This window comes from Rattus norvegicus, chromosome 12, assembly GCF_021556685.1.
Source record: "Rattus norvegicus strain SHRSP/BbbUtx chromosome 12, alternate assembly SHRSP_T2T, whole genome shotgun sequence".
Lineage (NCBI taxonomy): Eukaryota > Metazoa > Chordata > Mammalia > Rodentia > Muridae > Rattus > Rattus norvegicus.
This window is the reverse complement of record NC_141545.1, coordinates 38,333,039-38,345,157: the sequence shown is the minus strand read 5'-3', so window position 1 is coordinate 38,345,157 and position 12,119 is coordinate 38,333,039. Positions and strand designations below refer to the sequence as shown.

At 51.4% G+C, this 12,119-nt stretch overlaps 1 protein-coding gene across 2 annotated transcripts in view; it reads right to left on the bottom strand.

The window, feature by feature from the left end:
- The window catches only part of Scarb1 (scavenger receptor class B, member 1), a 66,415-nt gene extending 54,510 nt beyond the window's left edge, over positions 1-11,905 (bottom strand). The window contains 1 exon segment of one of the 2 annotated variants that reach the window (NM_031541.2): positions 11,578-11,905. In NM_031541.2, the coding sequence (NP_113729.1) occupies positions 11,578-11,703 (126 nt within the window). In that variant the 5' untranslated portion in view covers positions 11,704-11,905. 2 annotated transcript variants of the gene reach the window in all.
- Positions 11,906-12,119: the final 214 nt, after the last annotated feature.

Below are 12,119 nucleotides of genomic sequence, written 5' to 3'. Positions count from 1 at the left end.
TCTCTCTCTCTATCGCTGTTTGTGTATCTGTCTGCCTGTCTATGTATGTGTATGTGTTTGTCTCTCTTTCTCTATGGGTGTGGGTGTTTGTTTGTGTGTGTCTGTTTGTCTCTGTATATGTATCTCTGTAAATGTGTGTGTTTCTCTCTGTGGGTATTTGTCTGTCTGTCTCTCTGTGTTTGTCTTTCTCTGTGGGTGTGGGTATTTGTTTCTGTGTATTTGTCTGTCTGTCTCTGTATGTATGTATGTATGTATGTATGTATGTATGTATGTATATATGTATGTATGTGTCTCTGTGAATGTGTGTTTCTGTGTGTGTGTGTGTGTGTGTGTGTGTGTGCACGCGCAGAGGCCAATCCAACCTCAGGTGTGGTTCCTCAAGCACTATCTATCCATCTTTTTTTTAAAGATGGACTCTCTCCAAAGCCAGCAATTGCATGCGCTGGGGGAATGAATCACAGGAGCTCCATGGATTCTCCTGTCTCTGCCTCCCCAAGGCTGGAATTTCCAGCATTTTTGACCTGGGTTCTGGGGATCAAATCCACCTCACCTCACCAACCTGGAGCCTGAAACAGCTTTAAACTGAAGCACTTGTGTCTTCTAAAGAGAATTCTGTCTGTGACAGGAGGAACCACCAGATCAGTCATGTCAGGTAGCATCATGGCACCCATTGTCTAGCCTGGCACGGGACTTCATAGTGCCAAGGGTCCCAGAACAGCCTGTGATCCGACCTGTCCACTTTAGGTAAACATTTGGGAATCCAAGGCCCAGTGTCAGGCATCAGTTCCAACACCGGGGCCAAAGAACAAACACCACAGAGGTCCTTGCCCTCCTGAGCCTGGGGACTCCCCCATGGGGACAACGTGGCAGAAGGAAAAAAAAGCCCGATGTACACGTAAATAGCACGGCCGGCTATTGCGTCTGAATCAACCTCGGCGGGCTCTCACTGGGAAATGTCAGGCAGAAGACCACAGAGCTAGCCCACGCACAGGAGGAACTGTGGGTGGTTGTGGTGGGAACTAGAAAGGTATCAGAGGGCAGGGTACTGGCTTCATGAAACATGGGAGGGACCTAGGGTTTCTATCTGACTGCTGTACTGGGATCTGGGAGGGACACAAGAGACAACAGAAAGGAGTTTAAGGATCTAGATAAAAGATACGGAGACAGTAGACTGCCTCAGGATAGGGGCTAAAGGTGGGTGACACTCACTTCCCTGGGGCTCAAGTATGGGAAGCAGACAGGGCAAGTGAAGGTCACCCCTAAGGTCTTGGCTTGCAGCCACACGATAGAAGACCTCTGGTCAAGCTAACCAGGAAGGTGAAGGGGGTGAAGTGGGGCAGACCTGGAGGTGAAGAGGGAGGTCAGGACAAGGTGAGCCACCCGCAATCCTCCTTTGAGATCAAGATCAAGGCTGGAGTTCTTGAAAAACGTCAAGGCCCAAGGGGGAGAGTTTGGGGCTGAGCAGTGAGTTGGGCCTGGACATATTCCACCAGAATGTGGCTGAGGTAAAGATAAGGACCCATCAACCCTGAGTGCTCAGGAGGAAGATGCCCCTGCCCAGCAAGAACCTTGAAGACAACCCACAGCCAAAGAGGTCCAAGAGCCCTTCTAGAAGCTTCCAGAGAGGGGAGAAGGAACTTCATTGAAATGCCAGGAAGCAAGCAAGGATCAGGCCACTCCTATTCCTTCCCCTCCCCAGGCAGCTGAAAAGCACAAAGCAGAGGTAGGGGGGTGGGGAGGTGGGGAGAGACCAGAAAGCCCCAGGTCTGAGGAGAAGGGTGGATCCTCAACAGCCATGAGACCTCGTCAGCCACTGGGATTGAGAGCCAGGCTAAGCCAGACCTGGTTTTTCATTTCTGTTTGCAGCTCGGCCTGGCCTGACCAGGCCAAGGCCACCAGTGAGGGAGGGAGAGGAGTGGAGAGAGGTAAAAGGGTCACGTCACGTGTTTTTGTTTTCTGGTCTGTCTGTCTGTCTTTCTTTCTTTCTTTCTTTCTTTCTTTCTTTCTTAAAGTAAATGCTTTTAGCATGCACCAACTCCCCCCCCCCCAGATTTATTTATTTTTATTTCTATGAGCACACTGTAGCTGTCTTCAGACGCACCAGAAGAGGGTATCAGATCCCATTACAGATGGTTGTGAGCCACCATGTGGTTGCTGGGATTTGAACTCAGGACCTCTGGAAGAGCAGCCAGTGCTCTTAACCGCTGAGCCATTTCTCCAGCTCTGGTTTTTCATTTTTATGACCTTTTCTTTTCTTTTTTTTTTTTTTTTTTTGGTTCTTTTTTTGGAGCTGGGGACCGAACCCAGGGCCTTGCGCTTCCTAGGCAAGCGCTCTACCACTGAGCTAAATCCCCAACCCTGTTCTTTTCTTTTTTTTGAAGTCCAGGCTGGCCTAGAATTAGCAATCCCCCTGCTTCAGCCTCCTGACCTGTCTCTATTTTGAGCAGAGCCACACCCACACCCACACCCACACCCACACCTGCCAGGCTAAATCCTCCTCAAACTAAATGGATGGCACTGGATCCAGAGCTGGAGGTATTAAGTTTCAAGCCCTGGACAGGTGGTTTAGATGCCTACTTAACATATGAAAGCCGACCTGACTGCCAGGTTCTCCCAGCATCCTTCAGTCCCTACTTGTTTCAGAACCCTCCTGGCTGGCATACCCTGCCTCCTACCCTGAACTCTATAGCCCGGAGGGCCGGGTTGCTCTTCCCTGTATAATCTAACCATTTTGCTTGCCCATTCTCTCTTCACCTTTGGGCCTCCTGGCAACTGTGCCTGGTTCCCCTCTCTCCTCTCCTTTTCTGATCCCCATCTCCTCACATAGCTCAGGGTCATGTCCACACTGGACTTCTCCAGCGGTCCCTGTCTCTAACTACGCTCTCCCTTTCTCTCTTTTATCTACAACAAACCTTCTACTCCCCCATACCCTAGAGCAGCCATGTTTTCCTCTCTCTCTCTCTCTCTCTCTCTCTCTCTCTCTCTCTCTCTCTCTCTACTAATTCAGAAGGCTTCTCAGCCGAACTCACCGGTCCTAAATCAGGAAGTGGCAAACATCCAGTGGCAAACTAGGGAGGAGCTCATGGTGGCCCGGGACCTCTTTTTTGCTGGCCAAGGAAGGACATTTGAACACTCCTCTGTACCCTACAAGCCACAAAAATGCCAGAGAGCAGGCAGCCTGGGCCAAACCTCCTAGGAACCAAGATGCAAGTAGGATAAGCTCTGTAGAGAGCCAAGCAGCCTCTCCAGGACTGGCTCCGGAGTCGGCTGCTGGGATCCAAGGCCAGAGAACAGGATTCCAGGTAGCTGAACTCGTGGAATCAGAGTGAATCAGGGTGAGACACTGTGGGAAGACGGCAAAGAGTCCATCCTTCCAGGAAGGGTCTTAGGGTCCTTCCAGGAATTTAAAAGGAGAGTCTGGTTTCAAAATGCCAATTGGGAACACCTAACGCCTACATATGGTGACCACACAGTGCCAGTGGCCCCTTTTGTATTCTGCAAGTGCTAAGGTTGGAGCCCTGGTGGCTTGCACCTGCTAGGCCATCATTCTGCCACGGAGCCATGTCCCCTACTACCCAGCCCATGGGAACACGCATCAGCACCTATGTGTACACGTCTACGTGTGCTCAGACAATGACCCATGTGTCTGCATCCCCATGTGGATGGGTTGCAACTCATGTGGTACACAGAAACACTCATGTCCGACCATGACGGCACTGGACCATACACCAGGCTCTGTGTGCTAGTATACCTAGGGACACTACTATGTGGACCCACACCAAAAGGTGTATATAACAAGAGACACACGTACTGAAGGTGTGAGGACTTGAGGGTGCACGAGGAGCCAGAGGGAACAGAAATAAACGCTTGGAAACTAAAAATAGCTAGTTTATAGCCACAGCTGCAGCCCTGAAGGGAACTAAAACACTTACGCACAAGCCAGGGGAACCGGAAGTCAGGCATCAGGAAAGAGGAAGAAAACAGAAGAAATCCCAGCACACCCAAGCATTCCTACCCAGGGCCTGGAAAGCAGGGAACCTACAGGGACAACCATCCTGACATTAGGGGCCCCCGATCCCACATGAGGAGCAGCCCGTGGTGGCCCAGGCACACCACAGGGTGGTACAACCTGGGGGACTCTGAGGAGGTATCAAGGGGTTCTGAACCTGCAGCCTTCTCTCACAGGAGAAAAGTCTGGAATACACCCGCTAGCCATGCAGATTATTAGAATACTAACCAAGGGAGGGGGAAAAAAAGGAAGGACCAGGGTGGCCTTGTGCCTCTCCAGTCAAGGTCAGCTGTTTTAGCAGAAGCTACGTCTTGGTTCTGTCACCAAAATCTGGGGTGGGCTGGAGGGAGTGGGGGGGGGGGGGACACGAGGACATCACAGGACAAGTTTTACTTAATCTCTCTTTGTGTCTGTCTCCCTGGAGGAAGCAGAAAGCAACTGTAGCCATTTAGATACTAAATAAAAGGCTCTGAGGAATGTCAGACGCTCAGCGTAACACAGTGTCTACAAGCTGCCATCTGCCACCAGGGCCACTTTCCAATGCTAGGCCAAAGAGTTATGCCAAAGATCACAAAACAACTGAGGAACAGTGTAGATATCCCAGGCTAGCCCGACTCCTGAGAAGTCCCTGGGCTCTGTAGGGAGCTATGAGAGAAGGACTCAGAATAGAATGAAGGTGAGGAGGGGTAGATAGCCATTGATCCCAGTCAGCTCCCCAGCCCCTCCGCTGGCTGGCCAACATCTTGTTCAGGAAAAAGAGAGAACCACATCCAGGCCTTTGACAGAATAAGGATTGTGGGCTGGAGGGATGATGGCCCAGAGGTTTACGAGCACTGGCTGCTCCCGTAGAGAGTCTGAGTTTGGTTCCCAGCACCCACACAACACCTCACAGTGCTCTGGAACTCCAGTTCCAGGGGATCTTGACACCCCTTTTGACCCTCAAGCACTATACACACGTGACATACAGACAAAACACTGAAAATAATAATTAAACCCTCTTTTTTAGGGGGGGCAGGGCATTTTGAGAAAGGGTTTCTCTGTGTAGCCCCGGCTCTCACAAAACTCACTCTATAGACCAGGTTGGCCTCGAACTTAGAAATCTACCTACCTCTCTGCCTTCCAAGGGCAGGGATTAAAGGCGTGTGGCACCAAAGGAACATGATAGGGCCCCTGAAGTGGAACTAGGTCTAGCGAGTTCAAACCAGGAGCATGGGGTGGGGGAGGGCAGCGGTGAATTGAGGGAGGGAAAGAGACACAGATTGGAGACCTTCGAGCTGCTGAGAGGAATTTGGGGTTCACTTGGAAAAAAACGGGGAATGTCAGAGAGTCTGAGCAGGGTGGACACCATCCCTCGTGAGAAAAGCAGGACGAGACAACCCACATGGATCCAAGCAGGCATCAAGGCCATGGAGATAGAGGGGTCATAATGGGTGAGACCCCCAAGGGTATGAAGTTAAGATGGTGGTGAACCAGATATCGGGGAGCAGGAAGTAGCAGAAAGAACGGAGCAGGTAAGGGCAGCCCGAGGCTTCTGCTCTACACCAATGAGAGGGAAGCATCAGCAGATGACCAGGCCAAGCACAGTTCAACAAGAAAAGTCACATCAGAAAGAGGAGCTGATCCAATCGTGGACATGGGAAAGATTATGAGGCCCTCGGGTGAAGGTGGTGGCCCTGTGGATGAGCTGCCTGACAGGCCGGGTTCTAGGTGAGACACGCAGGGATCCCAGTGCTGGTGCGTTTCCCTCCGTGCGAGACTGGGCTGTCTGTGGGCAAGCCTGTAGAGCATTTTCTTAATTCGTGATCGATGGGGAGGGGCCTGGCCTATTGCGGGCAGGGCCACCCCAGAGCTGGTGGTTCTAGGTTCTATAGGAAAGCAAGCTGAGCAGGCTATGAAGAGAGCAGCCATGAGGAGCAACCCAGTAAGCAGCACTCCTCCATGGCCTCTGCATCAGCTCCTGCTGTTTGAGCTCCTGCCCTGCCTTCCTTCACTGATGAACAGTGCTGTAGAAGTGGAAGCCAAGTAAACCCTTTCCCGCCCAAGTTGCTCTGGTCATGGGGTTTTACAAGAGCAGTCATCTGTCATTTTTAGCACAATTCATAACACGTGGATACCATCTCCTTTTTGTTTTTTAAAGAGATCGGGTGAGTTAGCGCAGATGCGTTACTCCCAGGACTCAAGAAGCTGAGGCAGGGGAATTTCAAATAAAGCCTGGGTAACACGAGACAGACCTTACCTTAAAGAACTCCAAACAAAATAATCACCATTGGAGGTCAGTGAGATGGCTCAGCAGGTAAAGGTGCTTGCTGCCAAGCCCGATGACCTGGGTTCTATCCCTGGGATCCACATAAGGAGAAGGAGAGAACTGGTTCCTCAAAGTTGTCTCGTGACCCTCACAGGCATGTTGCAGCATGACTCTTCCACTCACACACCAATGAATACATGCACGTGATATCTTACCAAAAAAAATCATGGTGGTTTGGAGAGATGGCTCAGTGGTAAGAGCACTGGCTGCTCTGATAGAGGACCTGGGTTCGTGAAATTCCTAGCACCCACACGGTGGCTCACAACCATGTGTTAGTCCAGTTCCTAAGGATCTGATGTCCAGTCTGGCCTACAGGGCACTGCACACACAGATGTACATGCAGGCAAAACACCTATACACACAAAATAAAACAAAAATGTCCAGAGAATCATGGAGTCAGCATTATCTACCTAGTGTGTCTGGTGCAAACCCTTCCCTACCTCTTTCTAAACTATCATGGTACTAACGTGAGTCTGTTGAAAATATAGAATACTGTTAAGGTTTTGCTGTTGTTCTTGTCATTTTGGGTCGGTATTTTGTTTTGAGACGGGGTATCTCTGTGTAACCCTGGCTGTCACAGAAATTACTCTGTCTCTGCCTCCCAAGGGCTGGGATTAAAGGCATGTGCCACAGCCACCAGACTGCGGTGTGTGTGTGTGTGTGTGTGTGTGTGTGTGTGTGTGTGTGTGTGTTTCCTTTATGTTTTGCTGTGCTGGGGACTGAACCCAAGGACATGGATATGTTAGGAAGCAGTCTATCCCTCTACCTATTTGTTTGTTTGTTTATCTGTTATTTATTTATATGTGTGTTTATTTAAAAGACAGGGTCTCTCTATATAGCCCTAGCTGTCCAGGCACTGGACTTGACTCAGAGATCTGCCTGCCTCTGCCTTCTGAGTGCTGGGATTAAAAGTGTGCACTAATGCCCCCAGCTCACGTTTTAGGTTTGTATAAAGATGGGGGTCTGAGTTGCCTCAAACTTCCTGTGTAGCCCAGGCAGACTTTGAACTTCCTCTGGCTTTGAATATTCATTCCTCCTACCTCAGGCTTCAAGTAGCTGCGATGATGGACAGACAAGAGGCTGGGGAGGAGGGACTTTACTATAATAGTGCTGGGGTTGGGGATTTAGCTCAGTGGTAGAGCGCTTGACTAGCAAGCGCAAGGCCCTGGGTTTGGTCCCCAGCTCCAAAAAAAAAATAGTAACAGAGCTTTTTCCCCATCATCCATGTCTTCCCAAAACCTGGCCCTTCTTAATTCTTTTTTTGACTGCCCAGCAGCTTACTGTACACACAGAGAGAGCTCTTGCTTATTCCCTATTTCCCTATGGAGGGCAAATCAATCATGGCCGCTTGAAGTCCCTCCCAGCCCACCACAGGCAATGCTTAATAACTAGATGCCGACCTTTGCTATGGCCCAGATCCCTTATCTGTAGAAAAGAAGAATTCGCAGCCTCGGCCTGTTTCACAATGCTGTGGTTAGACTGAGACCAGAAGCAGGCAGACTGGCAGGACATTTCCAAAGGCCGCTTGTAATCTCCTTTGTAGCTAATCCCTCAGGGGGAGCAAACCAGATCTGACCCCTGTCTCACTGCTGGGAGAAAGCTTGGCTGTCTGAGTGATGGACCAACTCCAGCTAAGCACATGGTACAGTAGGCCTGAGTCCCTAAGCTCTCAGAACGGTCACCTACGTGGGTACCATGCTCCTGCCCAACCTTGCAGAGCTGAAGATGTGAATCAAAACCACCGAGAGCCAAAGAGGGTGATGGCGTTTAGAAATGAAGGGTCATTTCTAAATCCCTTCAAAGTGCATCGTCCCACAGCTTGTCAGACAGGGTATAGAGGAGAATACCAAAATCCGAACAGGGGGCACCTGTGGGTCCACAGGCTAAGGATCAATCCCACCATGCAAGTGTTCCTGGCTTCACACAGGAGGGTATGTGCTCTCTGTAGCCTGAGACAAAGACATGGCCGGACAACAGAGGAACCAGTAAACAAAGGAATAACAACACAGTAAGGGGGGGAAAGGCAGTAACAGATTGGCATGCTATCCCAGTCAAGCAAAAAAAAAAAAAAATACCTTTGAACGGGGCTGGGAAGATAGCCCAGTGGGTAAAGTGCTTGCTAGAGGATCTGAGTTCTGATTCTCAGAACCTGAACAAAAGCTCAACACAGAGCCAGTGTTGGTAGCATATGTCTCTAGTGTCAGCACTTGGGAGGCAGGGAGAGCCTGGTCTACAGAGGGAGTTCTGGGACAGCCAGGGCCATGCAGAGAAGCCTTGTCTCATAAAAAAGAAAAAGATGCTGAGTTTGTCTGGTTCCTATCTGGAACCCTGGCACCAAAGCAGGTAGAAAGGGGCAGATCCCAGGGACCCGTCGTCCAGTGTCTAGCAGAGAAGGTACACTTCATATTTAAATGGGAGAGCCTGTCTCAAAAAAATAAGGTGGGGTTGGGGATTTAGCTCAGTGGTAGAGCGCTTGCCTAGCAAGCGCAAGGCCCTGGGTTCGGTCCCCAGCTCCGGAAAAAAAGGGAAAAAAAAATAATAAAGTGCAGAGACCCTGAAGAAGACACTCTACAGGGGGTTGGGGATTTAGCTCAGTGGTAGAGCGCTTGCCTAGAAAGTGCAAGGCCCTGAGTCAGTCCTCAGCTCCAAAAAAAAAAAAAAAAAGACTCTGATCTTGACATGTGTGGTAAGCCTATTCGTACAGGTATATGAGTGCGGTGCCTGTGCGTGCAGGCACACGCACACACACACACACACACACACACACACACACACACACACACTGTATTTAAGCCAGGCATGGCATACACCTTTAATCCTAATACTGGGCAGAGGTAGGTGGATCTCCGTGAGCTTGAGGCCAGCCTGGGCTACATGCTGAGTTCCTGGGCTATGTAGTGAGACCATGACACAAGAGAAAGGAAGGAAAGAAGGGAGGAAGGAAAAAAGGAAAAGCACAGGTTTTGTAAAAGATGTCCATTAGAGCTGGGGAGCTGGCTCAGTGGGCAAAGCGCTTGCTAGGCAAGCATGAGGACTTGAGTTCAAACTCCTGGCAGTACATACAGTATCGGGCATCATCGAGAGTGCACCTATATAACCCCAGAGACAGGGGAATAGCTGTCTAGTTCATCGAGAGACCCTATCTGTAAGGAAGGAGATTTGCTGACCTACACAAATATACTTATGTAAAAAAAAAAAAAAAAAGAATAACATCAGAAGAAAGAGCAAATTCTCTCTTCTCTCTCTTTCTCTCTCCCCCTCCCTCCCTCTCCCCCTTCCCTCTCCTCTCCCCCTTCCCCACTCTGTGTGGTGTGTGTGTGTGTGTGTGTGTGTGTGTGTGTGTGTGTGTGTCAGGGAACCCAAGGCCTGCCGTGTGCTGGATAAGTCCTCTACCAATAAGCTACACCCCTAGTCCTGATTTTCCCCCCTTAAACAACTAAGTATCCCTCCCTTTCATACATCAACTTCTTTAACTTAAAAAAAAATAAATAAAATGTGAACATTTAAAAGACAAGGCTTCCATTCAAGTAGCACAGAAGGAAAGTGTCCAAAGTCAACTCCAGGGTCCCTCCCTGCTCCCCTCCACTGCTACCCTCCTGCCTTCTCCTGAAGTGAGCTTTTTTTCCTCCCTCAAGAGGTCGGCTCCGCTCCAGCCACCGGGGCCTCTAAGAAGAGGCTGTCTTGGGCTAGGCGTGTCTTTCTGTCTTCCTTCCTTCACGCCACTCAGCCCCCAACCAATCGCCTTTGGGATTTTCATAAGTAGGGTTCTGGAAGCCGCTAGCTCAAACGGTAAACCTCCAAGCTTCCAGCTATGGGGCAACTCAGTCAGACGTGGTTTTCCCTTCTCAAGCCCAGCTCAGATGGGACCCTGACTGGTCGAAGAGGCAGGCACGGTACCAACGCTATCACTCACCCACACATCCCACCCTCCCCACCCCCTCAACCCCTCCCCACCCCCAACATCTTTAGTCTCTGTGCCAACTGAAAATAAGAAAACAGTCCAGAGAGGAATCTGGGGAAGGAACCAGTTCAGATTCCTCCTCACCCCCAAACAGGAGAACAGGGGACACCTGCTCACTCTACCCACTACAGGCTGGCTGAGCAGGAAGCCCAGTACACGTGACGGGTACACATGGCCAGGTCCTGACTGAAACCAAGGGCTCCTACTGAGATGATGCTGTCACCGCTACTTTGCTGGCCCTAACAGAAAGGCCCAGAGCAGTTCGGATGCTCCAACAAGAATGATCTTCCCTCCACCCAAGACACCATAACTCCTGGGACGCTGGAACTTCTTGGCAACTATAATCTTCACGTACAGGAGTTGAAAATCCAAAGCAATAGATATGTCAGTGTGGCCAAGAGGACTTAGAAATGCCCATCACAACTCCAGGAAAGCCACCTGTGGCTCCATCCGGAAGACCAGCCAGGACCTGGGAGGTGGCGGCCAGCCAAAGAGGGAGTATCCCTCATTCATTCCCTCCTTTCAGCGGGCAATGGGACACAGTACATGAAGCCATTCTTAAACTCCCAGTAAACAAACCCGCTAAAAGGTGAGATGTCAGTCAATCCTGTGACAACAGCTTCTTGGGGATCCCAGGTCCAGTTCGAACTGGTTGTTCCCTGAAGGCCAGCCTCCGTTTCCCCTTCCGTGGGAACTCAGCATGTCAGAAAAAACACTGGAGATTTTTTTACTCGGTAATCTCCAGGACTTACTTAATGAGCTCTGGGCTCATTCGGAGGACACCGGATCCCAGGGCAGAGTCTGTAGCTGGACCGGCACCGCCCGCCTAATATCGGTCCCCGGTTGAAAGGGCAAAACAGGGCCTAGGGCTGAGATCAAGGGAGAGGCCCGGCTGCCTGCCCTCGGCAGACCCGAGTAGTGTCTGCCTCTGCCAGTACGTGGGAGCAGAAAGCTGCTTAACTCTCGAGATTGGCTGGCAGTGTGGGGGCGAGCCAGGGCATCTTTGGGGCATCTAGGCGGGAGGAAACAGGCAGAGCACCCAGAGAACTGGGCGCCCTTAGAAGCCTCACAGATGTACTGGGGTTTAGCACAGCTCTTGAGGTTACTAGGTCCAGTCACCAGTCGGTGTGTGCTGAAGGGCCAGGCCACACTTCTGCTTCAGTGAGGATCAGGCCCCTGGGACGCTAGTGACTCAGACCTCCAAGGCTCTGGGGTGAGCCTGGGCCTCTCAGGTGGTGAGAAGGTAGCACCACCGTCCCATCCTGCGTCCCGATCCTCCTCACCCCAGGACCCTTCACTCACCTTGAGCACCTGCTGCTTGATGAGCGAGGGCACCATGAGAATCATGATAACGCCGAGCGCAGCACACAGCAGCCCTAGAACGCCCAGCCCCAAGGCCACCCAGCGTGCCCTGGAGCTGACGCCCATGTCCGCGTGCGCGGCCGAGAGTCGCTGGGCTCAGGACCTGAAGGGGACGGCGACAGAGGCGACGGAGGCCACAGAGATGACAGAAACCGAGCAGCAAGGTGTGTGCCTGACAGTGGCCAGAGCAGCAGTAGCCCTGCAGGTGGCCAGAGGTTTTATGCGCCATGGCCCGGGCAGCCCGCCCCCGTGTTCGGCGCGGGATTCCGGCTAGGGGTGGGAAAAGGCGGGGAGTGGGCGGTGCTCTGATGGTGAGGCGTGGGCGTGGCCTATGTCGGGAGCCGCCCCTCCGAAGTGCTGGGCTTTCCAAGCTCTTGCAGGGTCTGTATATCCGCTGTGTGTTTCCCCCACGCTTCCTGCTCTTGTCGCTGGCCTAGGTGGGAACCGATGCGCTCACCACAGAGGGCAGAAGTCCCTGGCAC